At 39.5% G+C, this 22,713-nt stretch overlaps 1 protein-coding gene across 1 annotated transcript in view; it reads right to left on the reverse strand.

The window, feature by feature from the left end:
• The window catches only part of LOC120514184, a 96,224-nt gene that overhangs the window by 51,768 nt on the left and 21,743 nt on the right, over positions 1-22,713 (reverse strand). The window contains exons 5-6 of the mRNA XM_039746290.1: positions 5,558-5,936; positions 1,005-1,289 (exon numbers count right to left, since the gene is read on the reverse strand). Coding sequence (XP_039602224.1) covers positions 1,005-1,289; positions 5,558-5,936 — 664 coding nt within the window. The remainder of the gene's footprint in view (positions 1-1,004; positions 1,290-5,557; positions 5,937-22,713) is intronic.

Genomic DNA, 22,713 nt, shown 5'->3' on the forward strand with positions numbered 1-22,713 from the left:
AAGTGACTTGCCCATTTACACCCATTCATCCATGAATTCTGTTCCGCAGATGTGTGAAACATGTAATCTATACCACACCAGTACAATCAGTTCTGTTCTCATTCACATCATTGTGGAGGAATGCAGTACATTTTTTAAAAATGTAACATGCTGTATATATTTTCCACCCTTTTACAAATTACTGTGTTTCCCACTGCCAAACAGCCACCACCCCACCATTACCTAGCACAGCATTATCCTAGCCGAGGACATGCTCATTTCCAATGTTTTTATTTTTTTTTTTATTTTTGTTACAGATCTTTATTGAAATATTAAATGACAGGTAGGTGCATGAAGAGTTAATACATGAGAAAACTACAGGAGGGAATTACATTTTTCACTGGAAGCAAAATGCAGTTTATTTTGCAAATTTGTTTGAGAAGTAAAACACTGAGTTTTTCCTGAAAATTCAATTTCACTTGAATTGTTTCACTCATCACTATGCACCTCCATGCTCCCTACTTCACATTGCGATTTGGGTATCCCACTAAAGAAGAACTGGAGTCCTACATTTAGGTTTTAATCTTTAGTCTAAGAGCCCCTCATTAATTTAACGGTTTACACTGCTACCTTGCTTATCACATTTCCATGGTTCAGCCTACATATTATCTGTACAGAAATCACATATTGTTTTCCTCAGGTTGCTTTCCTTATCCTGCACAGGCTGGTTTGCCTGGTGGCTCTAAATGGACATCATGTGAATGAGCGTATGTGCGCCTTGCTATGGACTCATGTCTCCTCCAAGGCTGCTTCCCCTCTCACCTGATGCTATTCTCCTCACACCAGTGCTGTACTAAGGGGGAAAGGGACAAGAGAATGAGAGAATCTAATACAATTAACACTAAATTCCTCTATAATATTTTAGATTGTTGCCATCTTCAAGGGAGGAATGATTATATGTCATTTTCTGGATGCAATATATAAGTAAAATTACAATTTATAAAGAACAAAATAATTTCACTAACCTTCAATGCCAGTTGGGCTGTATTTCCTCGATAAACATATATCAGTTATCGAGCAGTTGATTACTTTTGCTGTTTCCCATTTAAGATCAGGCAGCATCAGATGGCTAACAATGCCACTGAAAGTTGTCTCATTTTTGTGACTGGAAATATCATTTTCATTGAGTTTCCAAGACACATTGCCAGTGTAAGTACCATTTATAATGCATTTGAAATGTACGTCAGACTTGGCAGACTTGTTTCTGAAAGGACCTTTTATCATAATGGTGGGCTCCTGACTGTAACAAGCTGAAAACAAAGAAGAAAGTTACTCTGTGCATTCGCACTCTTGTGATTTAGTCTTCCACAGACATACAACTCATTTTCCATAATTTTATAAGTCTATAATCTTTAGTCTATTATCAAAAACGATTTTCACATGGAATGACAATCTTAATACTTAAAGATTAATAAAAGCCTAAAACATTATTTAAAAATCTTATTTTAGATATCATAGGAGGCTTTTCTATATTTTTATCAACAAATGTATTTAGAACACATGAATTAGGTGTACTAAACATGGAGTGATCAAAACATTTGACCAAAACCTATTAACCGAAAAACTAGTCGCACTAAACATGTTTTAAATTTCCACATAATCCCTAATACAAACGCTATAACACTTATTTTATTTTTTTTTTTTCTTTGCAACCTATGTAAAAAACATCATCTTGCATATGCAACCATCCCTTTGCAGCAGACTTGATGTTTTTGTTTCTAGCATGGCATGTCCCACAGATGTAGTTGTTCAGATTTTGGAAGGAACGGTTGTCACATACAGGCCTCTGTGGAGAATAGGCTGGGGTGGTATCTCCTCAAATCCAGTTTCCCAGAGCAGCTTTTACAACATGGATATTTTTAGTGAAGAAGAGGGGATTTCCTTGTCTTTTCCTGACTAACTGATGCAAAGACCAGAGCATATTACAGTAGAGTCTCGCTTATCCGACATAAACGGGCCGGCAGAACGTCGAATAAGCGAAAATGTTGGATAATGGCAGGTGTTAAGAAAAAGCCTATTAAACGTCAAACTATGTTATAATTTTACACATTATGAACCTAATAATCATGCTTTACGACAAAACAACAGAATAAATTAACTGAAAAAATGAACTTACAGTTACAGAATTGTCTGGAGTTAAATACAGTATGTACTGTACTTAAAAAGTTCAGTCCTGTGATGATTTAAAGACATTTTTGATCGTAGTCTGCTTTCCTAATGAGTGCCGTTTCTTCGCTGTCTAGTCTCGCCATCTTTGCAGCATCATTATGTTGATTCCTGTAGCTTCTTCTTGTTGCTCAATGTAATTAACTGCAGTTTCTAGCCTTAACTCCGTCACTCATATAATCAACATCCGTATGAGCGTATACTGTTTACTACGGCATTGTGACTGCGTGTGCTTGTTTGTGCTGTGACGTGCGAGTCCCCGTCTTGCACCCGAAAATTTAAAGCTGAGTCTCAGTACTTTTAGCAACACTAGCTTTATTAAGCTTGAAACAGCAACAGCGCGGTTATTTATTGTAGCGGGATCTGCCATTCTCCTATACACTGACACAGCAGTCAGGCAGGGTCGGGGGGAAAGTAACACTGTGCCCTGTGCATTTATAATGTTCCTTGTTCCTTGTATCACCCATCGATGGCAGACGCTTATAGTATGTCCGCGATCTTTTCGGATTCGCTTTTATGGCGAACTGCTACAGCGCTGGGAGCCTAGGGTTGCATCGGGATGCTTTTCCGCGTATCGTCCTGTTGGGTGAAATCCCACAAGAGTTTAGAAACTCACTCACACCAGCCATGATTCTTTTCAAAGGTAAAGTGCAGGTTAATTTGCTTTATTTATTTTTACTTTATATTATTTATTCATTATTTTTATATGAATAGTTTTGGGTTGTGGAACGAATCATCTGAGTTTCAATTGTTTCTTATGGGGAAATTCGCATTGATATACAGTACGAGTGCTTTGGACTGCGAGCACATTTCCAGAACGAATTATGCTTGCAAACCGAGATTCCACTGTAATTAGCTGCGGTAGAGTCGGGAGCAACAAAAAACAGACTACGCTCACGCTCGCAACTTGCAGTTCTTGTTGCCGATTAATGCATTTTTTTTTTTGGAGTGGGACGTCGGATAATACGGAATGTTGGATAAGCGAAGGTAGGATAAGCAAGACTCTACTGTGTTATAATATTGACCCGTTATGTGGACCCTTTGAGATATGTAATCAATATACAGTATACTATGCTACTGATGAACAAAACAGGCAAGTTTCACTTTGCAGGACTATATGAGTTTACTGTTTTTTTCCCAGTACTACATACTGCAGGCAATCTATAGCTCACTGGCAAAATCAGTTCTATTTCTGCCTGTTATTTACATTACAACATAGAAGCACACTGTGTTTTTTTAATTTAATGTGACATTCTTTATGTATGCTATAAAAAGACACTCGAAAATGCATCATCGTGAATATTGCTGCTTTTCTTCTACAGGAAAACGCAGTAAATAGAAAGCTACAAACAACATCCCTTCTCCCGCTGTTGGCTAGAAACTTGGGTTTCCTTAGTCTTGATTCCTGCAGGGGAGCCTCAGGATGCGCACACTCCAAGTGCCATGAAGATGTAAATTTCTGGTCTGTCTCTAGCACATCTTTTTTTTTTTAACATTTTATTGAATTTATTAAAATCAAATAACATTCCATACAACCAAGTCAAATTTTACAAAATTAGGTTCAAGTCGAGTCAAGTCTCAGGCACATCTTTAGGATTGTGATCACCAAGATTGTCATTCTAATGGAAAACTGGGCATCACACCACCACAGCAATCACAACACATGTCCAACAGCTCAATAAAATATCTACTTGTGTCAGAAATGAGCCCATTTTTCATTGCAAGTCTTTTTTTAAGTAGTAAATGACAGGAAAGCATGAAAAAGGAACCAAATTGTATCAATGGCACAAATTTACCTGGAAATGAACAGCCAAATACTTTTTGTAATGTGAAACTTTTAGTTCCACTGCAAATTCAGATTTGTGCAAATTGTTTTATTTTTCACTATACCACACTATACACATCATAACAACAATATGAACATAATTGTGCCAGAACTAAACTGGAGTACGGATTTCTACAATGTTGGCATTGCTTCTGTTGTTTCAGTTGTTGTTTGGTCCCTGATCCACAGTTATGTATGCAAGTTGCATCTCCATTTATAAAATGCTTCTTAAATTTCTGTCAGTCTAAAATGATTAGCTTGAAATTCCAGTTAGGACACAAAATCTGGTGATACTTTAATTTTAAAATTTTAGACACCCAATGAGTTCAGAGTCCTGATTTAAAATACTGTTGGGGGATTTGCATCGGGCAGTACATACGAGAAAATCCACAAACTTCTTGCAAATGAAGGAATTTTGCACAGTGAAGTAGTCAAAAAATTCAGAAGATCGATGTCAGAGACTGGTAGACAGTAATGCAAAATGACTGCAAGAAGTGTTTCTGCTAAAGGGGGCAACACCAGCTTCTGAGGCCAAGGCTTTAATTTCTTTTTCAAAATCTATTGATATTTTGGTCATAGCCAGCAGCCCTACCACATTCACGTCAGAAGAGGTGATCCACCTGACTTTAAGCATTCTCGGGCCCAGCCAGTACTTGGATGGGAGACCATTCAGGAAAAGCATGTGTTGCTGCTGGAAGAGGTGTTGGTGAGGCCAGCAGGGGGCGCTTACTCTGTGATCTGAATGTGGATCCCAATGCCCCAGTGCAGTGACAGGGACACTGTGCTGTAAAAATGCCGTCATCCTTCAGATGAGACGCAAAATTGAGGTCCTGACTCTTTGTGGTTTTGAAAGATCCCTGGGCATCCTTCGTAAAGAGTTGGGTGTATCCTGATATCCTGGTTAAACTGCCCACCACAGCCTATTCATTCTGGCCTCTTACCCATCCCCTGTTTCTAACTGGCTAACTATCTCTCACCCCTTAACCACCTAACACCTAATGTCTGGTGAGCGCACTGGTGCAGAAATGGCTGCCATTGCATTACCCAAGTAAATGCTACACATTAGTGGTGGTTGAAGTGAATCCACGCTGTCTACGTAAAAGTGCTTTGAGTAGTGAGAAAAGTGCTATATAAATGAAAAATAATAATAATTATTATTATTATTATTGTTATTGATGAATAAATGATGAAAAAGGCAAATTTTCATTGTGTGTTTTATTTAACCATATCACCTTTATCTGGGGTACTTACTTTTTTACATGACCGTTTATTAAAATTACCCCCTGATTTTAGTTTGGTGTCAGCAAGAAATGCATCGATTTTTTATTGTTGTTGTCAACTTGGTAAATGAAGGGAACTACACTTATTTTTAAGATTTAGATAGTGAGATTATTTTTGAGGTATATTCAAAATAATTGTTGAGGCATAAAACTTGAAAGTGTTAATAAATGACATACATTTTAAAACTGTTATCCTTCACAAATCCAATTATTAAATTATTAACTTACAACAAACAAAATATCTTACCTGAACAAAAGCTTGTTTCCTTCATGACTGGTTGCTTTAATGATGCATGGGACACATTGCATGAGTACTTGTTTTTCAGCCAATCTTCATGGAGAATTTCAATTTGGCTCCAAAGGACGGATGTTGCTTCAATTTTGGTGTCTTTCATTTCCAATTTGGAAGATGAAGTCAGATTCATTGAATTCCATTTAATATCGGTGCCTTTTTGGTAATTTAAAACCATGCATGCAAGTATTGTTTTGTTTAACTGTGACATTTCATTACAAGGTGGAGTGTACAGGAATATTTCTGAAGGAACTATTGGTCTAGTAGCTGAAAAGAAAAGAAAAAACAGTTGTACAGTGAACATTTCATCGTACAATTGTGAAAAACTGAGGGGCTGAAGAGGACATCCAGCAACGTCACCAAATGATGATCACCAAACACAGGTCAGTTACCATAAACATTAACAAACAGTGTTATATTTAGGGTTAGGATTAATAATCTATTTTGCACCCTCCTCAGTTTATGATTTACTCTGTTATTTGTCACACTTGCCTTACTATTGCTGTAGAATCAATCAATTTGTAAACGCTGCAACAAGCAAAATACAGCAAGAAAAAATGGTACTTTGATTGAATAAAAATAACATAGAAAGGCCAAACAAAGAATAGATAATTAGAATGCAAAAGAATGAAACAACGACCCTTCTGTGTATAACTAAACAGGTCTTGTGCCCCTTCTACCAGGTGAGGTGGCTCTCACACCTACCCTACTCAACGTGACACCAAACATTCCCTTTACTTCACTTATTTTCTCTCTCCAAACCCTGGCTTTTCTCGCTCTTGATAGCTGAGTATTCATCCCACCTCCTGTTACTTAGTTCCAGCCTCACCTCCCATTAGCTCAACCATTTTTTTCCAGAATAGGTTCCCAGAGAACCAGAGCCTATGCTGATAATTCCTGGGCCCAAGTCAAGCAGTAATAATGAATGTGACATAAAGTCTTTTAAAGTGCACACTGTGCACAAACTCTCATGTATCTGATTCTAGCCAATTTAGAATCACTAATTAATAACACAGGCATGTAGTAAAGTAAGAGGTATAATGTGCAAAGTCCACAAGTGAGTTGTGTGCAATGTTTAATCGAGTCTGACTTCCTGAAACACTACTCCATGCTGAACCTACCTATCCAGTCCATTTTCAAAAGTTCTTATTTTAAATTTTAGTGCTGGGTCACCTTCATGGACTATACTCAAACATTGTACTTGACATAAGGTTTTATTCTCAACCTTCAGACTGTAGCATTATCTACTTACAGAACTGAGGAATTCCACCACTGGTATTTCATATGCTGACAAGCATTTAGGTTTACATGTATTCACTTAGCAGATGCTTTTATTGAAAGTGACTTACAAAAAGGTCAACATCAGTCTGGGAGACTGTTTGGAATGAGAGCTACAGTGAAAGGTTGCAAAATTGATAAACACAAGTAAAGATCTTTAAAACAATCAGAACACAAAACTACTTCATTGTCCCTTAGTTACAAGAACTGATACAGGATCTTGTAGGATAAAGTGGCCATTGCCCATTCTGCTATGCTTTTGTGGCACACCTGGCCTGTTAAGAAAACAGATTTAACAGGGATGCTGGCAGCCAGCTGCACTTTCCACTCTTTCATTCTAAACTAAGTGACTGAACTCCAGCTTGCACCAGGATCTGCCTGGACATCATCTGATAACAAAAGTGTAAATCAGAAGTGACAAAACTCCAGAGGCCTCTCTGCAGACTTGAGGAAGAAGGTATGAAATAGAGTCAAGCAAGGACAAAGGCCTATAATTCAAGGGATGACAACTGAAATGGATAGAAGAACTCGCCTATTAGCAGACACTGATTTTGTAAATAAAAGTGACTTTAAATAATCAGGGGAAGTAAAAGAGAGAAAAACTCTCTCCACCATCCTGAAGAAGTTTTCTAGGAAATTTGCTGGGACACCATGGGTATTCTCTCAGGACACCCTTTCTGGGGTTCTCTCAAGGCGAGGGAAATATTCAAAATGATCTTCTAAAGCAAGGTCTGTGAAACCTAAGAAATTATAAGCCGCTTTTCCCTGGAGAGCTGAATCCAAAAAATTCTTATCTTTGTGAACCTGAAGCTCTCAAACCAAAGGCTGTATGCCGATAGTCTGATGAGGATGAGAAACCATTACTTTAAGAAGGGATATTCAACATCTAAACTCTTGGGCCAGAATGAGTAATGCCTATTCCCTATGAAGTGGCAAAAGACAGCAGAAGGAAAGCTGAGGAAGCAGCAGCACTACACTGATGCAGCAAGAACAAAGAGTGCACTCCAACGCATGAGGAATTGTCCACTTGAACTTGGGCAACAACAAAACCACAACTCCACACAACACCAGACATCATCCATAAAGACTTGGTATCGTAAAAACTATTTACCACTGCCAAGATAATGTAAAACTTTTAATGCAAGTAAAACAGCCTACCCATATCATATACAGTATGTTTGTCTGTTTAGTGTGTCTACGTCCAGTCTTATATATCATTATATAATAAGACTATATATACTGTATATACTAGCTATATAAGCCCATGCTGTAAAAAGCCCAGGCTCCTAGAAACTATTGAAATTATCAGATAAAAAACTGAAATCCAGAGTCTGAAATTTCGTTTTGTGGACGTGCTCGCCCCTTTTGTCTATCAGCGGCTCAGCGGGTTTCTCTCTCTTCAGAGGTTTTGTTTTGCCGATATGCTCACCTGGCTTGTGTATTAGTAGCTAAGTGAGCTTGTCTTTCCTCGGCAGTTTCACTTTGCCGATGTAGTTGCTTTCTTTCAGCTTCATGCTGTAGCCGAGCACCTCCGGGCTGGACTGACAGACACACACACTTCCACACGTAGATGTTTATACATAACACTAGCCAATCCTCGCATAATTATTTATTGATGGGTGAACACTTCCTGAAAGACACAGTTGTCCAAATGGGGTGGGTTTGAGGATACAACTGTGAGTGAATGAAAAGATGGAGCTCTGGAGAGAGCAACATACAATTGTCCGTGACTGAAAACTGGTTTTGGCAGATACAGGCATATCTTTTTAACAGTTTGGCCCTGTGTCTTATTAATTGTCATTGCAAAGGCCAATCTAACAGGAAATTGTCTGCGTGTAAAAGTAAAAGGCAAATTTGAGTCTAATTGGGTCAGGGAAATCCGGGGAATAAGGACATTTTGTGAGGTAGCAGCTGCGATAGTTTTACACTCCAGTACATTGAGGTGAATGCTGGTAACAGAAAGTCTAGTGCCATTACAGAGACCATTTGCTGGCATGAGGTTTCTGAGAAGCATGACGACTGAACCAATTTTAATTTTGAGTTTATGCGGAGGCATGCCAGTGGGAGTAAGACTGTTAAGAAATTTTTCGGGGAATGAAAGTTGATCTGCAGGATTGTCTGTGACGATGGAGTCAACGCTGGTGAAAGTTACTTCGTCGGTAGGGATAAGTCCTCAAGAGTGAGGGTGGACGCAGGAGGAGGGTTAGAGTTGGTGGGCGGGGCTCTGTCGTGCGTTCCCCATGATGTGGGAGGAGTGTCAGAGTGGGCAGGCGGGGCTCTATCGTGCGTACCCCATGTCGGGCGACTTGGTCGATTATATATATAGAAAAGCAGCCAGAACCGAAAAGAATAATTGAAAGTCAACGTGGCTCAGAGGTGTATGTGGACTGTAGCAGAGACGAAAGCGACTGAGGCTGTGTTTGGTGAGGTGTTGCATGCAGGCACATGAGCAGGCAGTGCACATGCCTCGAGAGCAAGTGTGGATGCGGGAGGAGGGTTAGAGTTGGCGGGCGGGGCTCTGTTGTGAGTATCCCATGACGCGGGAGGAGGGATAGAGTTGGAGGGTGAGGCTCTGTCGTGTGTATTTCATGGTCTTAGAGTTGGTGGGAAGGGCTCTGTGAGTTGGTGGACATGGCTCTGTTGTGTATATCACATGGTCTCTGTCGTGCGTACCCCATGGTCGGGCGACTTAGTCAATTATATATATAGACTAGCAAAATACCCGTGCTTCGCAGTGGAGAAGTAGTGTGTTAAAGAAGTTATGAAAAAGAAAAGGAAACATTTTAAAAATAACAGAACCTGATTGTCAATGTAATTGTTTTGTGACTGTTATGAGTGTTGCTGACATCAAGGATTTGATTATCATTATTTCTTTCAATCAGGTTCGTATTTGGAGGACGTGTTGTGTTCAAGTTACATTCCGTGTTTGTCAACCATTGTAAACATAACAGGTTTCATTCATCAAAGTGTTCACTACCCAAATTGCAAAATGCAAGGAGGCGTATTTTGAATGAAAAGGGAGAAGACAGCGAAGGAGCGGAAAAGTGAGAAGGAAAACTATTTAAATAAAGAGCTGGGAAGGTGAATGGAAAGAAGGAGCCAGCGGTAAACTAAGGAAGACTCTGTAATAAGGACGTTTGGGTGCATGTAGAAGGTGTAACAACAGAATTGTTAAGCCTTATGATAATGTTCTTGCACGGAGGGTTTAGAGAGTAGAAGAGAAGCAGAGAATAGGGAACCCTGTGTGACTGTTCTGCTGTTCATATTTGTATGCACCTCTCTAAACTTGCATCACTGGTTCCGCACACAATTTGGTCACATATAAGGGAACTTTTAATCTCCCCGAAATTGCATGTGCCTGCTAACACTCTCAGATCTGTGACTTAGTTGCCTATATTTTCTCCCTTTGCCTGATTTCTTGAAAAAAAATCTGTACCTCTCTACAGTTTCGTTTATTTTCGGGTTGTAATGTTCATCAAATTTACATATCATCAAGCTCATGGTTAACTCATCAGGTCTTACATCACCGGTCAGCGCCTGACACAATTCTCTGACGCTCTCTCCAATAAGATAACAGAATAATCTGACCTTAGTGTTTTCCTCTGCCTCCGGCATTGCAAGTTCTGTGAATAATCTGAACTCGTCCTTCCATGTTCTCCATGACTTTGCTAGGTCTTTAGCATCGAGGCTTAATGTCAGCGGCAGTCTCAGACCCTCCTATTTCCTTTTGTGTGAGCGTCTCAGCATCCTGAACTTTTAACAGCAAACTGGCGTGACTTTCGGTGCACTTCCGTTACGTACGTTGCCACCATGTTTCTCTCTCGAGATTATTAAAAGGCACAGACTCACGCTTCCAGTTTATGTCTGTTTATTTCGCAGTAGTTAAAGCCAGAACGAAGTCAGTTCACATGAGCTGCTCGGAGTACATGCATCGAAGCTTCTCAGCTGTGCTTGTGCTATCTCGTGCGATCTATCTCGCGAATATCGTATTCGTCGTGGGCATGACAAACGCCAGCGGCAGCCTGTCTATGAACTTAATTTAAACTTAAGGTTTACACCGTACTTTGTTTCCAAAGTAGCTGCACTAATGAATATGCTTGTATGCGTCACTCGCTTCATATTCTTTTGTTGCCTTCTCAATTGTGTAATGCGTTTTTTGAACAGGTTTCATTCATCGAAGTGATCACTACCCAAATCGGTACTCGTGAATCTAAGATGTTTAACAGGCATTCCCGGTATTAAGTTGTGGATTTGCCTGCGAATATTTAGCGGCAGCGTGTCTATGAATGTAATTTAAACTTAAGCTTAACACCTTGCTTTCCTATTCATATGTGTACAAAGGCTTGTTTAGTGTCAGAGGGTTTCCGCAGTAGCTGCACTTATGAATATGCTAAGCACAGTCCTTCACCCGCGAATATTTACCTTATATGGGCAGGCACTGAATTACGTGGGAAGCGTGCTGATGCGTGACGCAACTCCGCCTCACACCGCGACCGAGCTGCTGGCTATTGCCGTATATATGGACGAAAATAAGTTCCAGTTATGACCATTACGCGTAGAATTTCAAAATGAAACCTGCCTATCTTTTGTAAGTAACCTATAAGGAATGAGCCTGCCAAATTTCAGCCCTCTACCTACATGGGAAGTTGGAGAATTAGTGATGAGTCAGTGAGTGAGTAAGTGAGTCAGTCAGTCAGTCAGTGAGGGCTTTGCATTTTATTAGCGTAGATACTGTATATGTATATATATATATATATATATATATATATATATATGCTTTAAACATACTTCTATAATCCTTGTGTTTGTCAATAAATTCTATTATTCTGTTTCTTAATGCAGCTGTGTTTCAGTTAACTTAATGTTAGGCTAATGGCCAAAGACAACCACCTCCAACAACAGGGAAAGTAAGGGCAAATAAAGTAGGAGTCTTGCCAAATTATTTGATTAATTACCAATATTATTACCATAGGAAAGACTTGTTTATTAATTAACCAAGTTAAAATTTCTTTGCAAAAATCCCACATTATTACGGCGTTCTCCTGGGTGGCGTTTTTAACATTTTTAATCATAAAATTCCTACAGTCTTCAAAACCTTCTTAAACTCATTGAGAGAGTCTGCACTTCAGATGGAGGTGGGCGACTCATTCCAACAGATAGGTGCTACTCTAATTGAGATTTAATGTCACATAGAGCAGGTGCTACCAGACATTGGTTACTAGCAGAACTGAATGGGCAAGAAGGATCATAGGACCTAACGAATATAAGTGCTGACCCACTAACTACTCTGTAGGCAAGCACCAAGTTCTTGAAATTAAAGCATGCTGCTGCAGGGAGACTGTGTAACAACCTGAAAGAAGGTGTGACATGCAACCATCCCAGCTTTTTGAACACAAGAACTGCCACCGCATTTTGAATTATCTGAAGTAGCTTAGTAGCACATGCAGGTGCTTTTGCCAGTAGAGTGATGCAGTAGCCAAGATATGACAAGATTAATGCCTGGACCAGGAATCGTTCTGCATACTCTGATCTTGCAGATGTTGTAAACAATGAATGTGCAAGAATAAAATAGTTGCATCTTGGTCAGTGAAGGATAGCTGGCGATCAATCACCACACCAAGATTAGGTACAGACTTAGTGGCTGTTAGTGATAATGAGCCGAGCTGAACAGAGATGGGGTGATGCATAGACGGAATGTCTTCGCTAGTTTGAGATGGAGATGGTGCTCTTACATCCTAGTTGATATATCAATGAGATTCTACCTGAAAAAGTGTTGACCTTTGGAGGGAAGAACAGGTACAGCTAAGATTCATTGACATAGCACTGATATGAGAAACCACAGCACAGGATGGTGAGGCCTAGAGAGGAGGTGTACAGAGAAGTGAGAAGAGGACCGTAAAGGAAAATGTACTTGAAAGTGCCTGCTCGTTTAACACGGACATCCAGACATCATTTGTACAAGCACATTTTAGAATTCAACTTTATATTTTGTTTTCCTTATAACAGTTTACATATAAGAAGTACTATTTCTGCTTCCTTTTAGACCCTGAGCAAGTCACTAGACCTGCTTGTGCAACTGGAAAAATTACTGTAAATGAGGTCCTGATCTTCATGTAAGCTGTGTTAGATAGAGATATTAATTGAAGAATTAAAAATAAGCATTTTTTTAATGGATTGTCTTTCTAAGAAATTAGAGGGACATTAATGAACAAGGACAGCCCCCCAATCACACAATTTTATTTAAGCCAGTGAGTGCCTTGCTAATCTGTTTTAAATAACTACTTTTGCATCAACATCCAGACTCATGGAGGTATGGATTATCAATGTTTTTGAAAGCTTAAGGATCATAGAAAAAAGAGTGTATCAGTCATACCAATAGCTGATTTCATCTTCATCTCCTTGAAGTTTCAATAGTCATTTCATTAACTGTCTTTGAATCAACAGCTAAGAGGAACTAAGACATTTAGATATTTGGGTATACTTTGGAATACCCAACTGGGATTACCTGGTGGAAGGTGTAGGGGTCGGAGTGCACAGCGACAGAGAAATGGGAGTGGGAGGTGAGGAAGACAGAGAGTGCTTAGAGCTATGTGTTTAGTGAAGTGGCTGGGCCAGTCTAGCAGTGTATAGTGTTTAGTTTTGACTTCAAGGCTTTTTTTTTTCTAGTAACATTGTGAAAATTAATATATGATCTTGATGACCCTCCTGTCTACCCTAAAAAGAACTGGGCCTGGAAAACCACAATTTGTACAGCTGTAGGGCCAACAACCTATCAGTAAAGTAATTTAAATTGCAGAAAGCATGTAGACATGAGGACGGCATGGTGGCGCAGTGGGTAGTGCTGCTGCCTCGCAGTTAGGGACCCGGGTTCACTTCCCAGGTCCTCCCTGCATGGAGTTTGCATGTTCTCCCTGTGTCTGCGTGGGTTTTCTCCCACAGTCCAAAGGCATGCAGGTGAGGTGCATTGGTGATTCTAAATTGTCCTGTGTGTGTGTGTGTGCGCCCTGCGGTGGTCTGGCACCCTGCCTGTGGTTTGTTTCCTGCCTTGTGCCCTGTGTTGGCTGGGATTGGCTCGAGCAGACCCCTGTGACCCTGTAGTTAGGATATAGCGGGTTGGATAATGGATGGATGGATGTAGACATGAGAAAGCCAAAAGATATTCGCATACTCACATATGCCTATGACCCAAAGGCTGATCGAAATGGAGTGGGAGGTGAGGAAAATATTGATTAGAGCTATTTGTTTTGAACAAACGGGAGGAAAAATATCCTTTTTATGATTTTGCAAGGTTTTTATTTTATTTTAGGATTAATGTTGTATTTTTGGATCTTTTAAAACATTTTGGGTTAGATAACATGCTGAATTTAAATATGTACTTGTTTCAGAGTAACTTCCCTTTTTATTTCTTTAAAATGGTGTAAATGTACTGTATCGTTCTTTTATCATAGATGTAAAATCATTCATATGCACTAGGTGGCAGAAAAGACTTACAAATGTTTGGCTTTCACATAAAATCGGTAAAATGTCTGAAATCGGAGGAGTTTGTGCCTTCTGTACTAATTAGTATATATATGTACTTTTCCTAAATTTATTCCTTATGTTTTAGAGTTGCAGTGACCTGGATCATACATATGCAGCACTGTATACAAAGCAGAAACCAGAAGTTCATCACAGGGCACATGAATACACAAGACCCATTTAAACTACATGTGGATATGGATGAAATGTTCAAACTCCACACTGGAAGTGACTGAGCAAGGACTCAAACCCGGGTACACTGAACGGCAAAAACTGCAACACTTTGTGAATAACTATTGTGGATGTTCCATGGCGCTGGTGAACATATAATCTGTTAAATTGTGTTTTACAAATTTTTCTTAAAGATCACAATGGTGATTAACACAGGCAGATTATTCATGTCAGGAAATGATACTCAGGTTGAATCCCCCAAAATGTGGTTGTTGTGGCCAAGTCACAATCACAGCAAACACTGGACATGGTGAAAACAGGCCAAAACAACTGAGCAACAGATGGACAACAAGGCAAGATAGATAGATAGATAGATGGATAGATAGATAGATAGATAGATAGATAGATAGATAGATAGATAGATAGATAGATAGATAGATAGATAGATAGATAGAAAGATAGTACTGTACTTTATGTGCCCCTACAGGTAAATTTCGGCATTGTGCCAATTCTGTGGGACGCCCCTCCATTAGAGAAAGTGATTGGATTTAAAGACATGGTATATAGAAGAGTATGCGGGGCAGAAGACAGTTTGCTCCTTAGTTATTATAGATAGAAAATCAGTTACTTGAGTTTTTCACTACAACTGCCTATTTTAAATACCAATGAATAAAAAAACTTAGTAAACAGTAAAAGTAAAAAAGTAAAACATAATATAACAAAATAAAAAGTAAATAAAAAATTAGATTACATTAACACCTCAGTAAAAATGATGTTATAAATTACTTTTTCCTCCAACTTACATTCTATAAATGCTGTTTTTATGCATTTCTCTTTGCATATTGTTTTGGATATTTTTCTCTTTTATGTTTTTTGGATGATTCTCTTTATTCTTGATCTTTATTATATGCAGCTCTTTTTTGTTCATTTTCTTTTTTTTTACTTTTATTATCAGCTCTTGCCACTCTTTTTTCTATCGTGATCTAAAAGTTGGCGTTCTTGAACAGATCATTTGCTTTTCTGTCTTGATGCATGCTCAATAATCCAGGCCGTGTGATCAATGATATATAAATTGTCCATTGATCAATGGCCATGAGTACCATTCACAGAGAGTTGGGGATTGGCTGCAATCACAGCATTGTAAGATGGTGATCAGTGATGAAGATGTGCACATCCTGGACATGGAGGAACGCTGGTTTGAGCGAGGGGTAAAGGAGGCCATTTACATTTAAACAGAATGACCATTTCTGAACTGAGGAGGGGGCCTAAGGGTGCATCTTCCACCATCTTACAATGCGGTGATTGCAGCCAATCCCCAAGTCTCTGTGAATGGTACTCATGGCCATCGATCAATTGACAATTTGCATATCATTGATCACACGGCCCATTGTTAGTCAGTGGTGTTAGTTTCGGTCATTAGGCCAAAGTACTGTTGAGGAAACCTGCAGTCAACTGAGACTGAGGAAGTCACCTGGATGAGTGATGTAACATATCTCCCTGGAAAAGAACAATGTCCAGATGAACTGAGTCGACTTTCTAAAATTTGCTTTGCTGCCTTGCCATTATAACCAACTGCACTGAAGGGCGAGTTAGCACTGAGAGTGTCATGGGGTGGTACAGAGAGAGGATGTGTGCAGTAGGAGTAATGATTGGGCAAGCAGTATGGAGGGGAGTGGTCAAGACTGAATAACATGGACATGATGAATCTCATGATGACCTAAGCACATCTCCATTTTGTGTAAGAGTTTTTCTGTCGTATTATTTTTTAGTTCACTTTAATTCAAGGGTGCCGTCGCTTTATGACAAACACACCAGTTTGCCAAGCGATCACGTTGCACACTGCGTGACATCAGTGTAGAGAAGATGAAGGTGAGCACAATGAAGCATCTGAACCATGATCAAACAAAGAAAAGACTTTCACTAAAAACCTGTTTCACAAACAATAAATAAAACAAACTAAGACTGAAAGATTTATCAGCATTAAATATGACTTCTTTTTTTTTTTACAATTCTTCTAATGATCTTGATGACTCTCCTGTCTACCCTAAATAGAAAATCCTCTGAAAATCACTACCTCGTACTATACATTTGTCTAACTGGACATTTTTTTCATCCTACTGGACATGTTTCTTGTTAAAAAGCCTGGTAAATGACATTTTGCTGGCAGATGAGGAAATAGTGAAGCTGCAGGGCCAACCACCCACCTGTAGATGAATTTGATTACAGAAATTTCCATAGAGGCACCTAAAAGTCTTAATAGTCTTAGAGCAGACAAAGAGAACAAAGATACACTCCAACAAAACCAATACAGAGGACAACATACGACACAAAGGCTGATCAAATTGTTCTCAACAAATGTGTCCCCAAGATAGGTACATGGAGTGTACAAGCATTGTATCAAAGTGGAAAGTACATACAAGTAGAAAAAGAAATGGCCAGATGCAATCTTGAGATATTTGGACTTAGTGAAACTGGATGGGACATATGGGGACAAATAATAATTGCCATTGTCACAAATAATAACTGACAACCCACATAAGACAGGAGTTGGATTTATGTTGATTAAGAATGCAAAGAAAACACTCTTGAAATGGAGCCCAGTCTCTGAAGGAATTATTATGGCTAAGTCTGACACAAGACCATACAACCATCATACAACCAAACGCTCTCACAAATGAAAAAAAGTAAAGGAAGGCTTTTACTCAATTCTAATTCTTGCAGTATACCTTAAAAAGCGACACTCCCCACGAGCACATAATGAACATAATGATTTGGGACATTTGTTAATATTCCAAAACTAGTTATGCCAATATAGAATGTGTGAAGTCTTTCTTTCCCAGCACCACTGAGTGAAGTTCAGGTCCCAGCCTGGACAGGGTGCAAGGCCGATGCACATTCTGAACCAATTTAGAGTTGACCTCAACCCCAAAGCCTGCACACCTTTCGAATGTGATCAGCTCCACTCTCTCATTTCTTCAGATTCCTCTTGACTCACACGTGTACTCAGTGTGTACAACGTGCACATTCTCTCTGTGGCTTTCTTTGATTTCTCCCTCGTTTAAAAGATGCCCTGTCTTTAAACTAATGCCTTGTGAATGCTTGCGTGTGTCCATCCATTTGCTTTCCATTCAGGACTGATAAATGTTGCTCTCCACCATCCTGAACTGTATTATGCGATCTAATAAAATAAATATTTAATTAGTGACTCTACAAGATGCTTCATTAACACAGCAAGAAACTCTGCGACTTCAGTCTGGACACTCTCCTAATGAGTTTTTAAGGATGGAAAGGTTTGATGAAATGAAGCACCCTAACCCTTCTACAATTAACCAACTCTCAACCACACTTTGCTTATTTTTAAATGAAATTAGAAAATAACTCATTCATATAAGATAATGTATCTAATGTATGACACAGTAAGTCATAAGTACTTGTGTGTATGGAATATTATCTTGTACTTAGGAGATAGGAAGCTGATTTTCACCTCACAGCTGTCTCTGATTTTGCAAATTCTGAAATAAATCCAAATTTTACAGCAACAGCAACAAAGTGGAAGTATTTGTTCAATATTTCAATAAACCAATGGACTCTGTTATATGTTACTAATCTACATTCCATGCTCCTCCTGTTGTCATTCACCCTGACTGGCTTTGATAAAAAGATGGAAAATGAAAATTGACGACTGATGCTTGATGTGTGCAAATTGAGTACTTTTGAGTGATGGCATGATGGACAATAAGTGAGTAGTGAGGTGTGATGAGCGACTGTTGTGTACTGATAAGGGATGCCTGATGATCTGCTAGAGAGAAGCGAAGTGTGCCTGGTGATGAGTGACTACTGATACCTGATACAGAGTAATACTGATGCTTGACGAGTAGTCAAAACTGTCCTAAAATGGGCACCGTATGGCGAAGGTATCGAGAAGCTCTGGGAAACGACTCAATTTTCCAAATTTCTAACATGTTGCAATGAAAACAGCCCTTGACATGGTGCCAGTCTATTGCAGTGCCTACTCGTGCACACACCAGTCAGGGGTCATTTTGGAATTACCAGTTAATGTAACTCATGCCTATTATAGCTATGTGGGAGAAAAACTGGAGTAACGTGATGAAAACCCATGCAAACACTGCAAAAAATGTACGGACTACACACAGAAAACAGCCAGACACAGAAGTCAAACCTAGAAGAGCTGATCTCTGAGGTGCACACTTTACTATTGTCCTGCTCAGGTCACTAACCTTGCATATTATAAACTAAAAAAATTTTAACGCTAACTAACAAAGTTTCTGTTTGTTTAAATTGCTTTTAATGTTCAGGATGGAAATGTTCTGATGATTTTTTTGTTGGAATATTTTGCCCAGTTTTTTCAACACCATTTTTCTGCTTTTCCCAAAGGCCTTTTATAGTACAACCAGATATATTATAATTCATTTGACCTCACCGGGAAATTCAAAAAGGAGGCAGATGACAGTCAATCACACTGTGAAACACAGTGGCAGCACAAAGTAGAGAATTTTAGAACACTGATACATGGAAGCCTTAAAATAATCATAAAAAACACAGCCTGTATATTTTAAGCGACCAGTGGCAGACCTGAAAGGTGCTCTCGTGTGCAATAATGTAGGGCTAGTTAGACTTTATTTGGTGTACTTTAAGTAATCACCAAGCTATAAAAATACAGTATATCAACAACTAAATCAATGATGACCAAGTGAAATGAAGGGTATGTCCTTCTTAGAATTAACTTAACTATTGAAGACTTCTCTTATCCTGTGTGAAGACCTAATTTAGATCTTCTGAATTCAAAGAAGTCATCAATCAACTGGATCTTCCATTTAAACAGCAAAAATTTGCAATATTTACCCAGGATACAGATTTGTTGAAGGCACAAGAGAACACAAGAAGCAATAGTTGAAAAAGTCAACAAATAAATCAAAATTTTGCAGGATTCACTAGGGCCATGAACGTTATAAATTCCAGTGTGGACTTATTATTTTGGAGAATCGGGTTCTTGTCTCAGGTCTTTCTCTCATGGACTGTGCAGGTTCTCCCTGTATCCACATGAGTGCTTTGGTTTTCTCCCACAGTTCAAAGACACGCAGGGCAGGCGGACTGGCAATGCTAAACTGGCCCCTGACGTGTCTGTGTGTGTTTTCACCCTGTGATCGGCTGGCACCCCACTAGATGTTAGCTCGGATAGACTCCAGCTTCCTCACAACCCTGCTTTGGATAAGTGGAAAACGAAGGGAAGGCAGGCTATGTTGGTGCTCACCATCAAATGTCAACGTATTTTTAAGTAACTTTTTCAGAAGCTACAGTACAAGTCATTCAAATAAACAACTTTTTTTATTTCACCTTACTATAGAGCAGGGGTGTCGAACTCCGGTCCTGGAAGGCCGCAGTGGCTGCAGATTTTCATTCTAACCCTTTTCCTAATCAGTGACCAGTTTTCACTGCCAATTAACTTCTTTTCCCTTCATTTTCATAGCCCTATTTTTAAGGATTCAGTCCTCTGAATGTATTCCTTTCTCCATTAAATGACAGCTGAACCGAAATGAGATGTGAAACGAGCCAACAGATGACCAGCTAAACTAGGATTTCAAACACCAACCAATTTCACTCCAACCAATCTCTTAATGAGAATTTGATTATTACTTTTAATTAAACCCGATATTTAATTCCATGGCCTGTTGCTGCCCTCATTCTGCCACAAAACTGTTATTTTTCTGTTTCTTCTAAACACATCGTCAAGATGTTTTGGTGATCTGCGAGATCAACATTACAGAGACCTTCACCATTTTTTATTTTCAGATATTATGTGATGGGCACAGGTGAGCTGGTCATGTGGCGGCTCGTTTTGTGTCTCATTATTGTTTGGTTGCTAATTAAGGAAAGAGAAACAGCTAAGGTGGCCTGAGTCAAGTTAATTAAAACTGAGGCAAAAGAAGTTAATTAGCAGCAAGAACTGGTCACTAATGAAGAAGATGGTTAGAATGAAAACCTGCAGCCACTGCGGACCTCCTGGACCGGAGTTTTATATCCGTGATATAGAGAAACACCATCCCAAGATGCTTCAGAAATTTTAGCACAATTACATACTTGCCTTAATATTTTGATTATACATATTTTTGTCTAATGGCGGCCTACATAATCAGAATGCTTTACAATTTCCATGTGAATTTTCTGCCTTCAGGACACAAGCACTCAAAGGGCGTTGTTTGTGTTCAAACAGTGAGTCAGCGGTGGGAATTACACTCATAATATAAAGGTATAACACCCAGTGCCTTAATCTGTATATCCAAATGGCCTCCATATTCATTCATTTTCTGAGGTTCTTTATTTTAACATGAGGTTGGAGGGGACTGGCACCCACGAATTGGAACCCCACTTAAGATAGATCCACCAAACCTGCTCCTCTTGGAGATGGGGTGGAAAACTGAGTACCTACACTGAAATGGAGAGATCATGCAAACTGCACTTGAACATTTCTGAGGCAGGAAATTGAAACCAGGACCTGTGAAGCAGCAGCGCTAGCCACGCACCAAAGTGCTGTCCTGTATGAACGATCATTTTCACGCCAATGTGCATACAGACCCTGTTGAATCAGAGCAAGGACTGAACTGTGACTAAACACTATGAAAATCTAATAGCTGAGTCAGGGAGAAGCACCTAAAAATGTGTGTCATTGTCTGGATCTTACAGTAAATGTGGAGCATTGTCTGAGGCAATGAACTTTAAGTCTTAAGAGTCCTGGAGAAAGTCTCCCCAATGTTCTGTGTGACCCTGAGTGAGTCACCTAACTTGCCTTTGCTTTAATTGTAAAAACAATACACGTGTAAGCAATTGTGAAGTTTCCTGATTATGAAAGTTATCTTGGCTCTAACCATTAGGCATCTATGATAAAAATAATAATGCAATCTGACTGAAGGCTGAGTCTCTGAAACATCTATTACATGTAATCAGCTTGAAAGGTGAGCTCCATTTTAGGTAAGATAAAAGGCCAGTCAGACTTCATTCGGAATACTTTGAGCAACTTTGGTCACTAGAATTAGTGCTGACCAAGTGGGGTGAATTAGATTAGGTTAGATTAGATAAACGTTATTAATCCCATAGGGAAATTCAGATATATCACACATGATATGCCCCACTAAATAAGCCAAACTTTGTCACTCTTGATTACAGAAGACTACACATGTACGGAGACCTAGTCTACATCTTATACATTCAAACAAACCATCCAGTTAAATAGTAAAGGATTTGCTTGGGAACACATTTAGGAAATAAAGGGCAATTTTAAGAACTTGGGAAGTCAGGAAGCAGCAATTCATGTGAAAAGATCACACTGACCACTTTAAAGAACTTGCTGGGGTCATTTAAGTATTACCCACTGAACTGGACTGAATGACCCCCCTGCCCCTCTGCCTCAATAAATTTATACATTTCAATGTATCAATACATCCATCCATTTTCCAACCTGCTGAATCCGAACACAGGGTCACGGGGGTCTGCTGGAGCCAATCCCAGCCAACAAAGGGCACAAGGCAGGAACCAGTCCCAGGCAGGGTACCAACCCACTGCAGGACACACACAAACACCAAGCACACACTAGGGCCAATTTAGAATCTAAGAACCTGCATGTGTTTGGACTGTGGGAGGAAACCGGAGTACCAGGTGGAAACCCACACAGACACGGGGAGGACATGCAAACTCCACGCAGGGAGGACCCAAGAAGCGAACACGAGTATCCTAACTGCGAGGCAGCAGCGCCACCGTGCCGCCCTATACCAATACAGTACACCTATATTCCTAACAAGTAAATTTACAAACTGACATTTGAAACAAAGGCACAAAATAAGTAATCAAAGTGAAAATTAAATCTGAATGATGTTATTATTCTGTGCAAAATGCTGCTGCAAGACTCCTCACCAGGTCCGCGTCCTCCGCTCATATCACCCCTATTTTAGCCTCCTTTCATTGGCTGCCAGTTAGTTATAGGATCAGTTTAAAATCCTACTTTTAACCTTTAAAGCTGTGAACGGTCTGCTCCAGTGTATGTTAAAGACATGCTGAGTTTTATCATACAGGTAGGCCTCAACCTCATCTGACCAGTGCTTACTTGTGATTCCCCACACCAGATTAAAGAT

This window comes from Polypterus senegalus, chromosome 1 (assembly GCF_016835505.1).
Source record: "Polypterus senegalus isolate Bchr_013 chromosome 1, ASM1683550v1, whole genome shotgun sequence".
NCBI lineage: Eukaryota > Metazoa > Chordata > Cladistia > Polypteriformes > Polypteridae > Polypterus > Polypterus senegalus.